The following is a 22,928-nucleotide window of genomic DNA, read 5'->3' as shown; positions in this document are numbered from 1 at the left end:
CTGAGCCCAGCCCCACAGCACACCTACTACATCAGGCCACTCTACTAAGACCAGAAGACATAGAAACAAATACATAGAGGCAAACACAAGGAGGCAGTCAAAATGGGGAGACAAACATGTCCCAAATAAAAGAACAGAACAAAGCTCCAGAAAAAGAACTAACCAAAACAGAGATAAGCAATCTGTCAGACGCAGAGTTCCAAACACTGGTTATAAGAATGCTCAATGATCTCAGGGAGAACATCAACAGAGAGCTAGGAAGCATACAAATGGAGATGGAAACCATAAAAAAGAAAAAGTCAGAAATAAAGGATACAATAATGGAAATGAAGACTATATTACAGGGAATCAACAGCAGATTAGATGAAGCAAAGGATCCAACTGTGATCAGAAGATAAGGTAGCAAAAAATACCCAACCAGAACAGCAAAAAGAAAAAAGAATCCAAAAAATTGAGGAGAGTTTAAGGGGTCTCTGGGACAATATCAAGCGTACCAACATTCGCATTACAGGGGTACCAGAAAGAGAAGAGAGAGAGCAAGGAATTGAAAACCTATTTGAAGGAACAATGACAGACAACTTCCCTAACCTGGTGAAGGAAATGGACATATAAGTCCAGGGAGCACAGAGAGTCCCAAACAAGATAAACCCAAAGAGGCCAACACCAAGACACATCATAATTAAAATGCCAAAGATTAAATACAAAGGGAGGATCCTAAAAGCAGCAAGAGAAAAACCAGTTACCTACAAGGGAGCCCCCATAAGACTGTCAGCTGATTTCTCAACAGAAACTTTGCAGGCAAGAAGGGAGTAGCAGGAAATATTCCAAGTGATGAAAAGCAACTACATACAACCAAGATTGCTCTACCCAGCAAGGCTGTCATTTAGAATTTAAGGACAGATAAAAAGCTTCCCAGACAAGAAAAAGCTGAAGGAGTTCATCACCACCAAACCAGTATTACAAGGAATCTTAGAAGGACTTCTTTAAGATGGGAGGTGGGTTAAGGATTGGTGAAAGGGGAAGGGATTACAAATTTGTTGTTATACAGTAGTCAAGGGGATGTAGGATGTACCATAAGGAATATAGTCAACAATATTGTAATAACTAGGCATGGTGCCAGATAGGTACTAGATCTATCAGGATGATAGATGGGAGTGGAGCAGGGGGCAGGGTGAAAAAGGTGAAGGCATTAAGACATATAAATTGATAGTTAATACAGTATGGGGAATATAATCAACAATGTTGTAAAGATCATGTAAGGTGCCAGATGGGCACTGGACTTATCAGGAGGATCATGTCATAGACTGTGTAGATGCCTGACCAATGCACTATACACCTGAAGAGCTGAAGTAGAATAATATTCAATGTCAACTATAACAAAATATATAGGTATATATGGTCACGGGATGTGGAGTACAACATAGGGAACATAGTCGATGGTATTGTAACAGCTATATAAGATGTCAAAGGGTAGTAGCTTGGGGGGTGGAGTTATCACTTTATGAGGGGTTTAAATGTCTAACTATTATGTTGCTTTGTACACCTGAAACTAATAAAAAAATAAATTAAAAAAAGAAAATCGCCTAGCAATTTTTAGTGGACACCTTTGTTTAACTTTCTAGATGACAATAACATTATGCTTCTGTCCAACATATGTAACTCTGCTTCATATAAGTTTTCATCCTGTTCCTTATAAGGGAAGACAAAAAAATCCCAATCAATCACTGTATGTAATTCTGCATGATGTTAATTCCTCTTATCTTTCAGTCACAGTCCTGGATAATCTAGTCTGTACCTAAAGGCGATGAGGTTAATCACCATACTTTCCTTATCTAATGTATCTAGGGGAAAGAGTGACTAAGAAAACAAAAATTTATTAATATACATAAAGACAAGCAAAAACAAAAATTGTATATTCACTACATATAGTTTACTATCACTGGTCAGAAGCCATAATCGATACTTGTAACTACTTCTTTCACTACCAATTCTATATTATTTCTACCCTCTGCCATCATCTCAGCTGATTAGGGCTCTGTACCCTCAGAAGGATCTAAGCCCTTAGCCCTTAGTACTCATTTTTATTGCTATAATCTTCCATTGACACTTACTACTGGACACAGAAGCACCAAGAGCCCCACTTCCATCCCCAATCCCCTAGGATGCAGACTTGGTCTTCCTGGCCCACCTTATCCAATAGCAACACTATTTCCTTTGGTAATCAGGATCTCCCCCCCGCCCCTGCCCAAGCCAGTATAGTAACTCCCTTAATTTCCTCTTGGTTCATTGGAAGAACTAAAAATAGCTAGGAGGCATCTCAACTTCCAGTTAAATACAGTAATTGTGTCTGCTGTGGAAGCATTCCTCCATTAGGAGTAAGACCTCTACCCTAACTGAGCCCAATGTTATGTGGATGAGAAGCAAAAGTTTTGTACATTGAGACTTTTGGTCAAAATTGTGGGGTAAGTAAAGTGTGTGCTCATCACCTCCCATGATAGCATCAAAATTACAACTAAATTGTTGAACAACCATCATTGAGAATTGTCTGAAGACTAGATGAACAGAATTCCTATAACTAAGGCTACGAAGAAGATGCCAAGTTGAGACTGGTAGGAGAGGCACTAACATGGAGGGCAGGTCCCATAGTGTGGCAATTAAGAATCAGGTGGGATATCTCAGATGCAGAAGTCTTCCCTGAGGAGAGAGGGGTCCCAGCCCCACACCAGGCTCCCCAGCCCAAGACATCGGTGCTGGGAAGATAACATCTGGCTGTAAAAACAGCAAGGACTGTGTCTGAGTGAGACAGAGGATTGCTGCAGTCCTAGGCATTCCTCTTCAGGGGTTCGTGCCTTCACAAACTTGCTTTGGACCCCAGCTCAAAAAACACCAGGGGCAAATAGGGAGGAACTGAGTTGACTGCCTTCATGGAGAGTGCTGAATGGGCAGGGATTCGGGAAGCTCTCTCTGGGGAATGGAAGCACTAGCAGGAGCCATTATTCTTTTGTTGTGCACGCTTCTAACCCATTTGGTGCAGGCAGCATGGAATCTGTGTTCTCCATTAACCTGTCTAACACTGTTAGCCCCACCCTGATGATTCCTTGAGACTCCACCCCTAGTCAACTTTGGTGCCAGGCCGCAGCTTTTTCACACAAGCAGGCTGCCTTGACTTGTTATGCTGTGAACTTTCGTAAAATCTCTCAAAGGTCCCCAAACCACAAACAAGAAGTGGCTGGACTCTGCATGCTCTGTACCTCTTGCTAAGTGACACCAAACCCAGACTAAGTGGTGACCAGACTCAACTTACATTGTAAATCTCATCAGGTGGCCCCAAACCTGGGATACACGGGGGCAATTGTTGGCTTGGAACACAGATTCAAGCAAGCAGCCACAAGTCTGGCACAACAGGTGCTTGGCCTCAGCTCACATCATTATGCCCAACAAAGTGTCCCAAGCTCAGCACTAGTGGCAACCATCCTCAGTTCCCACATTAGCCTCTCCAAGTACCTCCGAGCCTAGAACAAGTGGCAACCAACTGCAGATCACCTTGTAGCTCTCACCAGGTGGTCCCAAGCTAGGCACAAACACTGGCCAATCTTGGCCTGCACTGGAACTGCTCCCAAGAGTCTCCAAAACCAATATACCCAGTTACCAGCTTCAGATGACACCAGAGCATGACCCAACCAGGCCCATAAATGGCACACCCGAAGGACACACTTGCTAAGCAACTCTCCCTCTGTGGGGTCAGCATCTGCACAACATCTTGTCCACTATAGTCACATCAAGCTCTACAGCCAGTGAACATGAGGAACAATCCCACCCACTCACATGCCAACAGCAATCCAGACTAAACTACAACAGGAGGAAAAACACAACCCACACAAGGCACACCCATTAAGGACCCAGCACAGGGTGAACAGAGGTCCTATGCCATTGGACCTTATGGGACACCTACTACAAAAGGCCACTCTGCCAAGATTGGGATACATAGCAGATTTATCTAATACATAGAAACAAACACAGGGTGTCAGCCAAAATGAGAAGTCAAAGAAACATGTCTGAAATGGAAGAACAGCACAAATCTCCAGAAAAATAACTAAATGAAATGGAGACAAGCAATCTACCACATGTAGAATTCAAAACACAGGTTATAAGAATGATCAATGAGCTTAGGGGAAGAATAGATGAGCTCAGGGAGAACCTCAAAAGAGAGATAAAACCATAAAACAGAACCAGTCAGAAATGAAGAATACAATAACTGAAATAAAGAATACATTAGAGGAAATCAACAGCAGATTAGATCAAGCAGAGGACTGAATCAGTGATTTAGATGATAAGTTAGCAGAAAACGTCAAAAGAGAACAGCAAAAAGAAAAAGAATCCAAAAACTGAGGGTAGGGACAACATTAAGCATACCAACATTCATATTGTAGGGGTACCAGAAGGAGAAGAGAGAGAGAGAGCAGGGGTTTGAAAACCTATTTGAGGAAATAATGATAGAAAACATCCCTAACCTGTCAAAGGAAATAGATATACAAGTCCAGAAAGCGCAGAGTCCCAAACAAGATGAACCCAAAGAGGCCCACACCAAGACACATCATAATTAAAATGCCAAAGGTTAAAGACAAAGAAAAAATCTTAAAAGCTGCAAGAGAAAACCAGTTAGTTACTTATAAGGTTTCTCAAAAGAAATTTTGCAGGCCAGAAGAGATGGGCACAAAGTATTTAAGGAGACGAAAAGCAAGGACCTACAATCAAGAGTATTCTAACCAGCGGGGTTCATTTAGAATCAAGGGAGAGATAGTTTCCCAGGGGAAAAAAAAAAAAGGCTACACGAATTCATCACCATGTAAATAGTATTACATGAAGTATTAAAGGGACTTCTTTAAATAGAAAGAAACGATAAAAAATATGAATGAGAAAATATATGAAAGGAATAAAATACTGACAAAGGCAAACAATAAAAGCAGTGGATCAACTAACTATAAAGGTAGTACAAAGATTAAAAAACAAAAGTAGGAAGATCATGTATAATTACGTAAATTAAGGGATACACACAAACACACATATGAGGTCTGACAATTAAGTTCGCAAACTTATCCTAGCAAAAGTGCTACATACCTCATTGCTGAATATCACTATGGTCACCTTTGAAGTACTCCCCTGGGAAGCTATGCACTGATGCCAGCACCTAGGCCACCCTTCAATTTTGGAACTCTTTTTCTGGAATGGCCATCAGAACTGTCATCGTATGCTGTTTACAAGAGATCCACTTCAGATCAAAAGACACATACAGGCTGAAAGTAAAGGGATGAAAAAAGATATTCCATGCAAATGGAAGGGAAAAAACTTGGGGTATCAATACTTATATCAGATAAAATACTCTTTAAAACAAGGGCTGAAAGAAGAGACCAAGAGGGCATTTAATAATAATAAAGGGATCATTCTAACAAGAGAATATAACTCTTGTAAACATCTACACACCCAATGTAAGAGGGCCCAAATCTATAAAGCAAATATTGAGGGACATAAAGGGAGAGATACTAGTAATACAGTAATGGTAGTGGACTTTAACATTCCATTGACATCAATGGATATATCCTCTGGACAGAAAATCAACAAGAAAGCAGTGACACATTAGACTATATGGATTTAATTGATATTTTTAGAACATTTTAGCCAAAGCAGCATTATATGCACTTTATTCAAGTGCACATGGAATATTTTGCAAAATAGACCACATGTTAGGCCACAAAACAAGTCTCAATAAATTTAAGAAGATGTAAATCATATCAAGCATCTTTTCTGATCACAATGGCATGAACCTAGAAATCAATTACTAGAAGGAAACTAAAAAAAACACAAACACATGGAGGCTAAATAACATGTTGCTAAACAATGAATGGGTTAAGAAAGAGATCGAGGAAGAAATAAAAATGGAGGGGACACAGCCAAAGTATTTCTAAGAGGGCATTTTTGATTGAATGCCAAACATTGTGAATTTTACCTTGTTTGTTACTTTTTCCCTTCTTCCCTTTTTTTCTTTCTTATTTTTGTATTCCTTAAATATTTTTTGCCTTTGTTTGGATCATGGCGAAGTTACTGGAAGCAGTTTGATCCTCTCAAGTTTTTATACTCTATAAGGAATGATCAGACAGCCTTACTCTAGGGCTGTTTTGCCCACATGGTAGAGGTGACACCCTTCTGATACTCTCCCTGATGCCCCATGTATTATAAGATGTCTCCGCTCTGGCTGTTGGGAATGTGAATTATTTTTGTTGTTGTTTACAAGAGGAGGCAAAGCTGTTCCTGGATCACCATCATGGGTGGAATGTGAAAAATTTATTTCTCATAGTTCTAGAGTCTGGGCAGTCCAAGATCAAGGCAGCAGCAGATTCAGTGCCTGGTGAAAGCCCACTTTCTGATTCAGACGCAGACTTCTCACTGGGTCCTCAGATGGCAGAAAGTGGAAGGGGGCTTTCTGGGATCTTTTTATAAGGACACTAATTTCATTTATGAGGGCTTTGCTCCAATGTCCTAATCATTTCCTAAAAGCCCCACTTCCAAATTCCATCACATTGGGGATTAGGTTTCAACATATGAATTTGGGGTGGGGGACACAAACATTCAGTCAATAGTACCCCTCAAGACAATGTTATAATTTTTGGTTTAAATAGCCATATGTATTTTTAAATAAATTAAGAGAAGAAAATCTTTTATGTTTAACCAGAAAATTGCCATTTCTCATGCTCATCATTTCTTTCTGAATATCCAAGTTTCCATTTGGTACATTTTCCCTTTGACCCACAGAGCTTCTTTATCATTTTTTTAAAGTGTAGTTGGTATACAATATTATATTAGTTTCAGGTATACAACGTACTGAGTCAACATTTTTATACATTACAATGTGATCACCACACTAAGTCTAGTAATTGTCTGTCATCATGCAACTTATCACAATCTTATTGGCTATATTTCCCTCACTTTTTCCACCCATTTCTCCCCACCCCCACCCCTCTGGCAACCATCAGTTTGATCTCTATTTCTATGAGTCTGGTTTTGTTTTGTCTGTTTTTTTAGATTCCACATATAAGTGAAATCATATGGTATTTGTCTTTCTCTGTCTGCCTTATTTCACTTGGTATAATACACTCTAGGTCTGACCATGTTGTCACAAATGGCAAGATTTCATTATTTTTTTTATTGATGAGTAATATTCCATTGAATATATACACACCATCTTCTTTATCCATTCATCTATTGATGAACATTTAGGTTGTTTCCATATCTTGGCTATTGTAAATAATTCTGCAATGAACACAGAGGTGCATATATCTTTTTTTTTTTTTTGCAATCTATTTATTTTTTCCTGCATAATACAATTATAAAAGTAAATTTTGTTACACACATGCCTGCTGCCTAATATAGATTTTGGTTTCCATGCTCAAAATCAGAATTCACTCTTTCTTTAAGCCGTTAATTTCAAAGTCAAGTAACCCTTTTTATAGTCTGAGTGTCACTTGACCTTTAAAATACAATGATTTGCCTTTCTAGGAAGAAGCCGTGATATGGTGGTAAAATTATTCCAGCATTGAAACATGCTAAAAAAGCCAACATACCAGACTTATTCCAGCAATACCTTTCTCAATAATATAAGTGGAGAGATATGTTAATTCCTTTTCACAAGCACATCTGGTTATCTTGAGGGAATCTGGAAATTATACCACTACCTTAAGCAACATTTGAGATTATTCCTATGTCTCATCAACGGGGCAATGCCAATTTATAGGCATCTTCTTTGCAATAAATAAAAGTCTGACAATTAGCAAAAGATTTTCAAAGGAAAATTTTGTAATTGATAATCCTAAAATTATTTATTTGTAAAAAATGATATAATGGTGAAGCAGCAACTGAATACAAGTTAGCCTTAAAAGAAGACTGAGCTCTTCAGTTTCTGTGACCCACCCATGAATATTATTTAAATTACAATTTCTTATAAAGTGTAAATACTATAAAATGCATTAAAGTTAAACTCTGAGACTACACCTAAGTAGCATTAGACTACAAAAACTTTACAGGTTAAAGTACAATATCCAAAACCAGAAAATAATTTGGTTATATTTTGATGAAAAAGAATGATTCTTCTCCTTTCTTTTTGTTTTCCTTCCCCCATGACTTAGGTATTATTATTATTATTATTATTATTATTATTATTATTATTATTATTTTAGTTTCAGGTGTACAAAATAATGTAATAGTTAGACATTTATACTCCTCACAAAATGATAACCCCCTCCCCCAATCTACTACCCGTCTGACATCGTATATAGCTGTTACAGTTCCATTGACTCTATTTCTAATGCTGTACTCCACATCCTGGGACTACATAGCATACATCTTTTTGAATTAGTGTTTTTGTTATATTTGGATAAATGAAAGTGGGATTGCTGGATCATATGGTAGTTCTATTTTTAGTTATTTGAGGAATCTTCGTACTGTTTTTCACAGTGACTGCACCAATTTGCAGAACCACCAACAGTGCACCAGGGTTCTGTTTTCTCCACATCCTCACCAGCACATGTTATTTGCTGAATTTTTGATAATAGCCATTCTGACAGATGTGAGGTGATATCTCATTGTGGTTTTGATTTGCATTTCCCTGATGATTAGTGATGTTGAGCATCTTTTCATATATCTGTTGGCTATCTGTATGTCTTCTTTGGAGAAATGTCTCTTCATGTCCTCTACCCATTTTTTCTTTTTTATCATATTGATTACTCTTTTGTTACTAAGTTGTATAAGTTCCTTATATTTTTTGGATACCAACCCTTATTGGATGTATCGTTTGTGAATATATTCTCCCATTCAGTAGGTTGCCTTTTTTGTTTTTTATGGTTTCTTTCATTGTGCAGAAGCTTTTTAGTTTGATGAAGTCCCATCTATATATTTTTGCTTTTGTTTCCCTTGCTTGAGGTGACATATCCATAAAATACTAAGACTGATGTCAAATTATTTACTACCTATTTTTATTCCTAGGAGTTTTTTTTATGGTTTCAGGTCTTATGTTTAAGTCTTTAATCCATTTTGAGTTTATTTTTGTATATGGCATGAGAGAGTGGTCCAGTTTCTTTCTTTTTTTTTTTCTGGCATATATCTGTCCAGTTTTCACAACATCACTTGTTGAAGAGTGTCATTTTCCCATTGTATATCCTTGCTTCCTTTGTTGTACTTAACTGAGCATATAAGTGAGGGCTTATTTCTGGGCTCTGTGTTCTATTCCACTGATTTATATGTCTGTTTTTGTGCCAGTACCATGCTGTTTTGATTACTATAGCTTTGTAATACAGTTTGAAACCAAGGAGTGTGATACCTCCAACTTTGTTCTTCTTTCTCAAGATTGTTGGCTATACGTGGTCTTTTGTGAGCCCATATACATTTTAGGATTATTTGTTCTAGTTCTGAGAAGACTGCTATCAATATTTTGATAGGGATTCCATTGAATCTGTGTACTGCCTTGCGTAGTATGATCATTTTAATAATATTAAATCCTTTCAATCCATGAGCACAGTATATTCTTCTGTGTCTTATAGTTTTCTTTCTTCTATGTCTTATAGTTTTCAGAGCACAGGTCTTTCACCTCCTTGGCTAAATGTATTCCTATGTATTTTATTCTTTTTGATGCAGTTGTAAATGGGATTGTTTTCTTAATTACTCCTATTCATTTATTATCAGTGCATAGAAATTTGATTTCTATATATTAATTTTGTATCTTTTTACTGTACTGAATTCATTTATTAATTATATTATTTTTTGGTGGATTCACTGAGGTTTTCTATATATAGTATCAAGTCATCTGAAATAGTGACAGTTTTACTTCTTCTTTTACATTTCGGCTGCCTTTTATTTATTTATTTTTTTCTTGTCTGTCTAATATTACACTGAATACTAGTGGCGAGAGCTGTCATCGTTATCTCGTTCCCGATCTTAGAGGAAAAGCTTTCAGCTTTTCACCACTGAGTATGATGTTAGCTGTGGGCTTTTATCATATTGAGGTACGTTTCTTACATCCCCACTTTGTTGAGAGTTTTTATCATAAATGGATGTTGAATTCTGTCAATTGCTTTTGCTACATCTGTTGACACGATCATATGATTTTTATGCTTGATTTGGTTTATGTGATGATGCACATTAGTTGTTTTGTGGATGTTGAACCACCCTTGCATCCCTGGTATAAATCCCGCTTCACCATGGTGTATAATCCTTTTAATGCATTGTTGAATTTGTTTTGGTTGAATTTGTTTTGCTAGTATTTTGTTAAGAACTTTTGCATTTATGTTTATGAGGGATATTGGCCTGTATTTCTCTCTCTCTCTCTCTCTCTCTCTCTCTCTCTCTCTCTCTCTCTCGTAGTGTCTTTGTCTGGTTTTGATATCAGGGTAATACTGTCCTTGTAGAATGAGTTTGGAAGGATCCCTTCCTCTTCAATTTTTTGGAATAGTTTGAGATGTATAGGTATTATTTCTTCTGTAAATGTCTGGTGGAATTCACCTGTGAAACCACCTGGTCCTGGGCTTTTGCTTGTTGGGAGATTTTTGATTACTAGTTTGATTTTATTGCTATTAATCAGTCTGTTCAGATTTTCCCCCCCGGTTTAGTCTCAGAAGGTTGTTTGTTTCTAGAAATTTATCCATTTCTTTTAGATTGTAGAATTTGTTGACATATAACTGTTCATAGCATTCTTTAATGATCCTATGTATTTCTGTGGTATCAGTTGTAATCTCTCCTTTTTTATTTCTGATTTTATTTATTTGACTGTCTCTCTTTTCTTGGTGAGTCTTGCTAGAAGTTTGTCAATTTTATTTATTCTTTCAAAAAACTAGCTCTTAGTTTCACTGGTCTTTTATGTTATTTTTCTAGTCTCTATTTCATTTTTTTCTGCTCTGATCTTTATTATTTCCTTCCTTCTACTTACTTTGGGTTTTGTTTGTTCTTCCTTTTCTAATTTGCTTATGTGTAAAGTTAGATTGCTTATTTGGGATTTTTCCTGCTTCTTGAGGTAGGCCTGTATATGTATAAACTTTCCTCTTATTACTGCATTTGCTGCATCTCATAAATTTTGTAAAGTTGTGTTTTCAGTTTCATTTGTCTCAAAGTAGTTTTTGAATTCCTGTTTGATTTTTTTCTTTGATCCATTGGTTGTTTAGTATCATGTTCTTTACTCTCAGTGTATTTGTATTTTTTCCAGTTTTCTTCTTGTAATTGATTTCTGGTTTCATGCCATTATAGTCAGAAAATATGCTTGATATAATTTCAATCATCTTTAATTTATTGAGGCTTCTTTTGTGACCTAATATGTGCTCTATCCTGAAAAATGTCCTATGCGCTCTTGAGAAAAATGTGTAATCTGCAGTTTTGGGATGATGTGTTCTAAAAATATCTATTAAGTTGATCTGGTCTAATGTAGCATTTTAGGTCATCAATTCCTTATTAATTTTCTATCTGGATGATCTATCCATTGTGGTAAGAGGAGCATTAAAGTCCCCAACTATTATTGTATTACTGTTAATTTCTGACTTTATATCCATTAATATTTACTGTATATACTTGGGGGATCCCATATTGGGTGTGCAGATCCTTACAATTGTTATATCCTCTTCTTGAATCAACCGTTTTATCATTATGTGATGTACTTCTTTGTTTTTTCTTACACTCTTTGTTTTAAAGACAAATTTTGTCTGATATGAGTATTGGTATGCCAACTTTCTCATTTATATTTGCATGGAATATCTTTTTCTATCCCTTCACTTTGAGTCTCTGTGTGTCTTTCAATGTAAAATTAGTGTCTTATAGGCAGCATATAGATGGGTCTTGTTTTTTTTATCCATTGTGCCACCCTACGTCTTTTGATTAGAGCATTTAGTACACTTACATTTAAAGTAATTACTGATAAGTATTGCTATTTTGCTAATTGTTTTTTGTTGTTTTTATTGTTCTTCTCTGTTTCTTTCTTCTTCTCTTGATCTCTCTCCTTTTGATTTGTTCTTTTTCTTTAGCGTTTTTTATTGGGTTCCTTTCTTTTTGTTTTTTGCATATTTTTGTAGGTTTTTGATTTGTGGTTACCATGAGGTTCATATATATCCATCTATATCTATAGCAGTCTATTGTAAGCTGATGCACATTTAAGTTCAAATACATTTTAAAAGCACAACATTTTTACTACCCCCTCAACTCTTTGTGTTTTTGACACCTTGTTTTACATCTTTTGTTTTTGTGTGTCTCCTGTTTGTTGTAATTATAGTTAATTTTTCTGCTTTTGTCTTTTAACCTTAATATTAGTTTTTTAAGTGGTTGATTCACTGTGTTTATTATGTATTTGCCTTTACCAGTAAGATTTTTTCTTTCCTGTGTTTCTTATTTCTAGTTATGACCTTTTCTGCATAAAGAAGTCCCTTAATACTTCTCGTAAAGGCAATTTAGTCGTGGTGAACTCCTTTAGTTTTTGCTTGCTTGGGAAAGTCCTTATCTCTCTTTGAATTCTGAATGATAGCCTTGCGGATTATAGTATTCTAAGTTTTAGGTTCCTTTCTTTCAGCACTTTAAATATATCCTGCCATTCCCTCTGGCCTCTAAATTTGCTTCTGAAAAATAGGCTGATAGCCTTATGGTGTTGCCTTGTATGTGACTTGTTGCTTTTTTTTTTTTTTTTTTTTGGCTGCCTTTAATATTGTCTCTTTATCCTTAACTTTTGCCATTTTAACTACAATATGTCTTAGTGTGGGCCTCTTTGGGTTCTTCTTGTTTGGAACTCTCTGTGCTTCCAGGACCTGGATGCCTGTTTCCTTCCTCAGATTAGGAAAGTTTTCAGTATTATTTCTTCAAATATACTTTCTGTCTCTTTCTTTCTCTCATCTTCTTCTGGAATCCCTATAAAGCAAATGTTAGAGTGCCTGATGTTATCCCAAAGGTCTCTTATTCTATCCTCATTAAAAAAAAATTTTTTTTTTCATTTTGCTGTTCTCATTGGATAATTTCCACTATTATGTCTTCCGGATTACTAATCTGTTCTTCTGTCTTAATTAATGTGCTGTAGATTCCTTCTAGTGTATTTTCATTTCAGTTATTATATTCTTCACCTCTAATTGGTTCTTTTTTACATTTTCTAAATCTTTGTTAAAGTACTTTCTGAGCTCCTGTATTCTATTCTCAAGTTTGTTGAGCACCCTTATGAACATTATTTTCAATTTTTTTACCAGACAAATTACTTATCTCCATTTCATTAGTTTTTCTCTGTTTTGTTTTTCTTTGTTTCTGCATTTGGGATAATTCTTCTGTCTCCCCATTTTGTTTGACTTTCTGTGTGTGCTCCTATGAGTTAGATGAAATACCTATCTCTACCAATCTTGAAAAAATGGCATCTTTGTGCCAGATAGTTTTGGCACAGCGGTTGTCATCAGGGCAGTTGCATGCATTGCCTGGTGCACTGTATGGCCAGAAGGAGTGGATACTGGTGAGTCAGCCTAGTGTGTCCTTGCCATTCTGATCCAGGTGAGGCTGCCTGGTGTGGGCAGGGCTGCCCCGTGTGTGCATGCTCTGCTTGCCCTGTTACTTTAATTGCATATTGCTCAAACTGGTCTAGGCAGGGCTGTTTTACGTGCATGTGTGACAAGGCCCTAATAGTTTCACCCTTTCTTCAGTTGGGACAGCCCTGTGTGCACATAACCCCGCACTTTGCTAGTTCCACAGCCTCTCCGGGTGAGGCAGCCCCATGTAAGCACGAAATAACACCCTACTCACTCCACGGTGGGCAGCCCTGCCTGTGGGTACCTCAATTCTTTGCTAGCTCTGTGCTCTCTCCAGCTGGGGGAGGCCCCACATGCATGAATATCATCCTTCCATACCAGCTGGATCAATCTCCGGGTGGAAGGGCCCCTTGTAAGTGTGCTATGGTGCCCTCCTGCTCCTGCTGGATCTAGTTTAGGAAGGAGTGGCTGGGAACATACTATAGCAGCCCCGAAGATTGGCCAGAGAACCTGGATAGAGCTCCTGCCTGCTGTCCAAGTGCATTGGAGATGTAAACAAGGTACTCACCAGTTTCTTCGTTCCTGTATTTTAGCTCTCGTCTTCCCCAACCTTCTCTATGCAGTCTCTCTCTTGTTTGTTGGGCAGAAGCTGTTCAACTGTCTTTCAGTTGTCTCCCAGGAGGAATTACTCTGAATATCGCTGTACATTCAATGTGTTCTTGGGAGGGGACAACCTCAGTGTCCCCCTATGCTGCCATCTTGGACCTACCTCTCCTTATCATTTCTCATAGTACAGATTTGCTGGAGAAAAATCTTTTAGATTTCTTTTATATGAGATTTATTTATTTAGCTTGTATTACTGATAGACATTTTCACTGTATAAAGAAATCTGGATTAGCAACTTTTGTCTTTCAGCATTTTCAAGATATTGTTCCACTGTTTTTTGTTTTCCATGGTTTGTGATATAAATTTATATATATAATTTCCAGTATATGATGTCTTGTTTTTCTCTAGCTGCTATCAAGATTTGCTCTGTCCAACAGTGGGGCAAAGGTGTAATGGCTGCCATAACGAGAAGATATCTTCAGACCGAAAGACATAGCAAGCAACTCAATAAAATAAAACAGAATTTATTATAGAGTAAGTTACTCTGTTGAAGATTGGGCCAGAGTGAACAGACAGCCCAGCAGGTTTGCGCAAATTATTCTCTGTTACCAGACCTCTGTTACAGTACTGTTTTAGTAGTATAACTTGGGACTAATAATTTCAAAACAATAGGAAAAAGAATTCAGTAGTGCCAGAGGCATTCTGGTGGTCTTCTGATAACTGATTGCTTATAATCAATATTATCACCAGTTTGATATTTATCTTGGTTGTTATGCCATTCTGGCTGTTGCTAACAAAAATATTTATGCTACATTTTAAGGAACACGGGTAATCATAAACTAGAAAGCTTTGATATGCTTGCTAAGGAGAGTCAAGTTGGTCAAAAGCCACAGTACGAAACTTACGAATGAAATGAACTCTGGGCACAGAGATGGAGTTGGTCTTGATCACACCTACATCTATATATGCTCTTTATTATTCGTTTTTAGTAGTTAAACTATGCTGTGTTTAGGCATGTTTTCTTCATAGTTATCCTACTTGAGATTTACCATTATGTCTTCAAATATATTTTTCTCTCCCATATTCTGTCACCTCTTCTTCTGGGACTTCGATTACACATATATTAGGACTTTTGATGTTGTCCCACAGGTCTCTGAACCTCTGTTCACTTTTTTCCAAAATATTTTCTCTATTCTGCTGATTCGATAATTTCAACTGATCTACAAATTTACTGACTCTTTCCTGTGTCATTTCTATTCTACTCTTAAGCTCACTTGGTGATCTTTTTATAGCAGATATTGCATAATTCAATTCCAGGATTTCTGTTTGTTTCTTTTATATGTTTCTATTTCACTTCTATTTCCTATCTTTTCATTCATTTCAAGTATATTTTCCTTCACATTACTGAGCACAGTGTTCATAATTGCTTTGAAGTCTTCATATGCTACTTCCAAATATTTTAGGGTTTTATCTAAAACTTTTATCTCTTGAAAATGGACTATGTTTTCCTGTTTATTCTTCATATATCAGAATGTTGGATTTGATAACCTAAAAATAAAAGGCTTTTCAAAGTAAGAAGCAACAAGCACTTATTTGAGATTAGGAAAAAGAACAGTTATTCATGAAGCCCTGATTCAAGCAGAAACCCAAGCAGTGTTTCAATTAGGAGATAGAGGCAAGGGGTATTTATGAAAAAGGGAAGGGGAGCAATTATATTAATAGAAGGAAGGCACTTCTATTGGCGTAGATAAGCTAACATAGAGATGCTAATACTCAACAGTGTTTTAAATTTTTCAGTCCAGTAGTCAGCAGTGTGGTAGTCATAACATCTGCTTTCTTGTTATTTTTGCAAACAGTTCTTTAGGACAGAATGATGTTTTAGACCCAGTCCAAAGGTTATTTTATTGTGTGTTAACATTCCAAAGGTTTGAGGCATAAGAGGTGCAAGGCAGTTCTGGCATGGCAGCTGCAACTCCATTTTAGTGTGACTCCATTTATATTAGTTTATTTTACTTTTTACAGATTGCACCCTGAATGTTATATTGTTGATAATAGGGGTTTTGTTATGTACCTCCAAAGAGAGTCCATAGTTTTCTTTTAGAAGGTAGTTGACTTCAAATGTAACTCTTTCTTGGGTAGAAGCTTAAGTCTCTGCTCACTTCTTTCTTCTAATTGGACTACTTGAAATTTCCCCTACAGTGGTTCAGTGGTCAACTAGATACTTGGACACAGTTTATACACTGCCCCTGGGTCTCCCTTTCTCTGACTCTCCTCATTTCTCAGTGGCTTTAATTGTTCTGTTCTCTGTTCTCTGCTTTTTCAGTTCAGAAAGACAATTGATTTTTTGTTTGTCTTATTTTATTATTATTATTTTTTTTATGAGCATTTCAGCCTATCACCTGAGCTCCTCCAAGTATAGCCTATCTTACAAGCCATAAAAAAACCCTAGAAAGATTACTTGTTCTGGGCAGATCCCATCTTCCAAGTGTCTACTCCCTCCCAGGTCTGCCTGCTTTGTTTCAATCTCCAATGCATTCTGGGATTTGTTTTTTGTATTCTGTTCAGAGTTGTTATCTGAAGGCAGATTGGTCTAGGCAATATTACAGAGCTATCTTGGAAGCGTAGTTTTATCAGTGTTTACAATTTTTTATTTGAAAACAAAAAAATTAAATAACAGATAAATATAGAGAATACATTTTAGGCCATGTTAGTGCGATGGATGGTTTCAAATGCCTTTTGAGGCAAATCCCTCCTCATGTCACTTATTTTGAAAAATTGGCAAACTCCTGCCCATCCTTCTATACTTAGGTAAGACATAGAAACATTTCTGGATTTCTTCCACTGTTACTACCTGGTGAGGTTAGGGTTAGAAATGTCACGGAGTGTTTTGAAATTACCTGGACTTTCCTTTATCACTGCAATTTCATATAACTATAACTGACTGTTAACACTGCTGTTTATTCCACCACAGGGACGTAGGATTCTTAAAGTGGGATGTTGTCTTAATCATCTCAATGCTCTGCAAGTTACCAGATCAATAATTGCTGATGTTTCATGAGTCTTTAATAAATGACAGGCATGTGCTACAAGCTTTACTCTTACCTCATTTCTTTCTTTCTACAACCCTTTAATATGAGCACTGAGCTGATATTGCCCCAATTTTAACAGGTAAGTAAACAGGCTGAGAAAATTAAGGAATCTGCCCTAGGTTACACAGACAGTAAGTGGTGGAGCCAGGACTCTAATTGAGCAGTCTAACTTGTTTCCTGGAGAGATGAATAAATAAAATTTTTGGACCCCTGACTGTTTTCTAGATGTTGTACAACAGTATGAATGTATGCATTTGAGCAAGTTCCCTTTTATCTGGGCCTAAGCTTCTTTGTGCTCCCTCGTATCTTGACATTTTGTCATTTCTTTTTAACTTTTCAAGTAAGAAAATATGATTTTTCTAGTAAAAGATAATATGATTCTTAATGTAAAAAATTCAAACGTTATAGACTAAGTTATCCCTTACCAGAAGTTAACTATGATTGATGGATTTGTTTGTTTCTTCCAACCCTTTAATATACACCTACATATAGTATTATTTTCCTGTAAATGTTAGCATATTGTCTGTATATTTATGCAGTCTGTTTTATTCACTTATGTCTTACAGATTTTCCATATTAGTATTTATAGATGTTTCATTTTTTAAAACAACTGCATAGTATTCTCTAGAATGGCTATCCCATAGTTTATTCAACCATTCTCCTTATTCATGGCCATTTAAGGTGTTTTCAGCACAGTTCCCCCCCCCCAACCCCCAGTGCTATACTAAATAGCTTTGTCCATGCCTCTTTTGGAAATTGCTTCTGAAGGATATATTCTGTGTTTTTCTTTTATAAAGACTATATTGGGGAGGGGGAACAGGACTTTATTGGGGAACAGTGTGTACTTCCAAGACTTTTTTCTGAGTCAAGTTGTTGTCCCTTCCATCTTAGTTGTGGAGGGTGCCGTTCAGCTTCAAGTTGTTGTCCTTTCAGTCTTAGTTGTGGAGGGAGCACCTCAGCTCCAGGTCCAGTTGCCGTTGCTAGTTGCAGGGGGCGCAGCCCACCATCCCTTGCGGGAGTCAAACCGGCAACCTTGTGGTTGAGAGCTCATGCTCCAACCAACTGAGCCATCGGGAGCTCAGCAGCAGCTCAGCTCAAGGTGCCTGTTCAATCTTAGTTGCAGGGGGCACTGCCCACCATCCCTTGCGGGACTCGAGAAATCGAACTGGCAATCTTGTGATTGAGAGCCCACTGGCCCATGTGGGAATCAAACTGGCAGCTTTTGGAGGTAGGAGCATGGAGCTCCAACCACCTGAGCCACTGGGCCAGCCCCAAATATATTCTGTTTTAATTTATTTATGTGTAAGGCTATCTGATTACAGAGTATTTCAAATAATTACTTATAACTCAAGTAGAGAGCATAGGAACTCTTCCATGGTTGTATGACGTACTGATAAAAACGTTATTGTAGATATTAGGGGCTTGAACTTAGCACAGATTTTTTTTTTCCAATTACAGTTGACATTCAATATTATTTTATATTAGTTTCAAGTGTGCAGCATAATGCTTAGACATTTATATAATTTATGAAGTGATTCCCCTGATGAGTCTAGTACCCATCTGGCATTACATATAGTTATTCCAATATTATTGACTATACTCCCTATGCTGTACTTTATATGACTATTTTGTATGACTATTTACCCCATGACTATTTTGTAACTACCCATTTCTAAGCAAACAATTCTGGAAATCAAATCATATGTGTAAGCCCAGTAATATTGGAATACTCCTTACATATAATATTTATAGAGGTGAATCTCCTAACTTATTGACTATTTATGATTTTACTTTTTAATAAAGTGATATTATTCCTTTCTCTAATATATCCATAGGGTGTATTACTTAACCAGTGCTTTATTCTGAGAATGATCTTGTTAGATTCTCCTATAAAAGTTTATGTTAATTAATTAACTTCAACAGGTAATTTTGAGAACATGCATGCAACCAATACTGTTCTGGGCACTGGCGGGTATATAAGTAAATAAAACACACAAAATCATTACCCTCATGGGTGTTTATACGACTGAGGGAATAAGTAATACACAAGTCAAAAAGTTTTTGGAGAAAAACAAAGCAGGGTAAGGTGTTGGAGAATTTCAGGGGGGTTATAATTTTTAGGAGGGTGGTAGTGGAAGGCCTCACTGAGAAGGCAGAGCCTGATAAAGCCCAGCAGGAGGTTAGGGAGTATAAGCCATGGAATATGGGGTGGGACACGTTGTAGGTAGAGGGGACCAAGGACCAGGGTAAAAGTGTGCTTGGCAATTTGTTCTAACCACAAATGCTTTATTCCTGTCCCCAGTCCATTTAACCCTGCAGTCTTAATTGCTATGCCATTATTATCTTTACTCACTTATTTATTTTTTGAAATCTTGTGATTGCTTTGGACTGACCTGGACAGCAATTGCTGTTTTCTTAACCTGTCCAGGAATGTAGCAAAGCAGTTAGCAGTGCAGTTACTGAGTGAGTAGCACTCAAACCGCCTCCAAGTTTTCCCAGATCCTTTGGACCTTTACGCCCCCAAGACACTGTTTGCATTTGTCTTTAAAGATCTTTTCACAGTCTGCCCTGGTACAGTCATTTGTGCGCTGATTAGACCTGTGCTGTCCAATACAGTAACCGTGAGCACTTGAAATATGGCCAGTATAAATTGGATATACTGTAAGTGTAAAACACCAGATCTTGAAGAATTCATCCCCAAACTGTAAAATATTTAATAATTTTTCAATATTGCTTACATGTTGAGATGACATAGTGGCTATATTGGATTAAAGTTTATTACTTAATTTCACTTATTTATCATTTTTTAAAATGTGGCTGTTAGAAAATTTAAAATTAGATATGCAGCTCGCGTCCTATTTCTTTGGATAATGCTGGATTCCTGGTGGGGAGGGACCCCAGTCTGCTTCAAGGAAGCAGAACCAAGCAGGCAGTGGCAGTTCCAATCCACGGTGACAGCACTGTAATGTCTGGGATAGCTTCGAAGATGGAGAGCCCTGCAGAAAGTCCAGATGAAGGACTTCTGTTGTCAACGGAACAGACAGTGAAACACGGAAGTACTGCCTTGGCTGGCAAAGTGCGGTTGGAGATCAAGGCCCCGCGACACTGCAAGGATTTGGACAGCTCAGCTCGTCGCTCCGCCTCTCTGCAGCAGAGCTCAGGCCGGTGCAAACCGGTCCAGTGCCCTGACGGACATCCCCCGTCACCCAATCATCTGCATGGCTCCACCTCCCCACTTCTGGATGGGAGACCGGGAATGTCAATTAGCCCCAGTCCCGGGAGGTGGTTCTGAACCAGATGGACTACACTGACAGCTAAGGAAAAGGCTGCTGGTGCCACTGGACAGTCGGCGACCAATCGCATAAGTGTGGGGGCGGACCCTCGTTAATTCCAACCTCTTGCGGCCCTCTGCGGTGCGGTTCGTCCAGGAGCCTGCGGGCACCGAGGAGGAGGGGGAGGGGTGGGGGGGCGGGGCCTGAGGGCGCTAGAGCATGCGCAGTGCGGCGCCCGCGACCGGCCCGGGGATGACGTAGTCTCAGCCCGCGGCGTCCGCGCCCCGCCCCGCCCTCCGCGAACCCGGGGAGCGCTGCGCGGGCGGCGTCTGGCTAGCCGTCACCTCCCCCTCCGCGGCCGTGCAGCACCATCTTTGTCCGCCGCCCGTGCTTTGTGCAAGCGCCAGACCCTTGGCCTGCCGGGGTCCGCCGCCGAGCAGCCCCCGCGCCGCGCTGGCGTCGTCCTCGTCCCCCTCGCCGCCCCCCGCGCGCGGCCGGGCCTTGCCCCCCATGGTTTCCCGGCCCGAGCCGGAGAGCGAGGCCATGGACGCGGAGCTGGTGGTGACGCCGCCGGGCTGTTCGCACCTGAGCAGCTTCAAGGTGGACAACTGGAAGCAGAACCTGCGGGCCATCTACCAGTGCTTCGTGTGGAGCGGCACGGCGGAGGCCCGCAAGCGCAAGGTGAGCCCCTCCCCGCCTCCCCACGTCCCGAAACTGCGGGCTGCGCCGGGGCCGCAGGAGACCCCTCTCTTGCAGCGCTGCCTGGCGCGCACGGGAGGGGGTGCTTCTGGGCCCGGGGCGGGGGGGCGAGAGGGAGAGGTTAGGGAGGGCTCGTTAGCCTGCCGCGTCCCAGCCCGGCCGCGCACGCCGGGGGTGGGGTGGGCACGAGAGTATTCTTCTCTTTTTTCATTCCCCTCCCCCACCCCTTTCCTTTCTTCCCCCGCCTTCTCTCCCTTCCCCCGTGTTCCTTCGCTTCTGGCCGCGGGGCTGGGAAATGAGGAGGGGCGGGGTCTCGGGAGCGTGTCCAATTTCGGGGGTGGGCGAGTGCGGGTCTGGAAGGGGGCGGCTTTCTCTTCCCAGGGTTGCGTTGGAATCCTGGTACCGAGGAGTCAGGTGCCCGACGTTCCAGCGCGAGGCCACTCGGCGGAATCCTCTAGGCGTGGGAGGGGTCGGGGATGGGTGCACTGAGAAAAAATAAGACAAAAAACTAATAGGGGACAAAGGTTACCCGGGGCCTGTGTGGTGGTCTGTGACAGGTCAGCTCCCTGCCACCATCTTGAGTATGCATTACATAGCCGAGTATCCCCTTAGAGTACCTGGGCCAAGGGAACGGAACCGTGTGTCAGGGCTGGGATTATTAGGGTGTGGTTACCGCTGTGCTTCACTAAAACGCCCCACCGGGTCCAGGGTCTACAAGAATATAGGGAGATGGCTTTTTTGTGTGTGTGCCATTTCAGGTTTGGGCGTGGCTGCAGCCGCAGAGCAGGGTGGGCAGTTAGAAACGTAGCGAGTCGTGGCCCTTGAGAGCCGTATCTAGGAAAGCCGCATCCTTCTGAGCGCGATGTCGTTGGTAGAAGCGCTTGTACCTGGCGATGAAGGAGTGGGTTTAAAAGAAAAGGTTGGTCTGAGGGGAAGGTGGGACTTGGCGTGCTTTGTGCGGTAAGAGTCTTAGCAAGAACCTGATCACTTCCGTGAGACACCGAAGAAGTAATGTTTAGTGTTAAATTATTTTTCAGGTATACATCCCATCCAAGCGATTAGACTTATCAATCATTTGGAAATAAGGAAATAATGTTATTCTTTCCTTTTAATCTGAATAAACCTTGGTTTTACAATTAAACGCGGTTTTGGAATTTACCATCTGAGTTTGGGAGTCGTTAGGCAATTTCCACTTGAGTAGCATGTTTTTTTTATGGGAAAAGTAACATCTGCTGATTTGGAGGTATGTTAAACTTAACTTTTTTTAATCAGTCGTGGTGTTGGGAAGCAGTACCTCTTAGAATGAACTAAAATCAGAGATGAAACAGATTTACATTAGGATCGAAGTGGCATTCTTGCGAATGAAATTGTGTGTCCTTAAAAAGAAAATCTATCCAGCTGACCGGTGTTCTCCAGATGATGATCTTATTACTGCGCAGTAGTCTTGGTCAACATTTATGTGACACAAGATTCAGCTCTACTTGTTTTAAGTAGGGAATCCCCTGCTCTCTTCCTTTTTCGCTCCCCCGCCCCCTCCCCTGTAATTTTTAACAAAGTTGGGAGTCAGGTTTAACCCATCCTTTGTCTAATTTTCTAAAGAAAGGAACCACTTTTTTTTTTTTTTTGATGTCTATGGCTTGGATTAGTCTTTTAATGTCAGTTGCTTAGTTTGAAAGCTGTTGAAGAAACAACTTGAGCTATAGACAGCCAAGAGGTGGTGATAAATATTTCTTTGAAAATTCAGG

At 39.5% G+C, this 22,928-nt stretch overlaps 1 protein-coding gene across 1 annotated transcript in view; it reads left to right on the top strand.

Annotated features, from left to right (window-relative positions):
• The first annotated feature begins 20,775 nt into the window (after positions 1-20,775).
• The window catches only part of USP22 (ubiquitin specific peptidase 22), a 47,078-nt gene continuing 44,925 nt past the window's right edge, over positions 20,776-22,928 (top strand). The window contains exon 1 of the mRNA XM_033090004.1: positions 20,776-21,165. Within this exon, the coding sequence (XP_032945895.1) occupies positions 20,995-21,165 (171 nt within the window). The 5' untranslated portion in view covers positions 20,776-20,994. The remainder of the gene's footprint in view (positions 21,166-22,928) is intronic.

The sequence above is a fragment of the Rhinolophus ferrumequinum genome, chromosome 21, assembly GCF_004115265.2.
Source record: "Rhinolophus ferrumequinum isolate MPI-CBG mRhiFer1 chromosome 21, mRhiFer1_v1.p, whole genome shotgun sequence".
Classification (NCBI taxonomy): domain Eukaryota; kingdom Metazoa; phylum Chordata; class Mammalia; order Chiroptera; family Rhinolophidae; genus Rhinolophus; species Rhinolophus ferrumequinum.
This window is presented reverse-complemented; position numbering and strand designations above follow the sequence as displayed.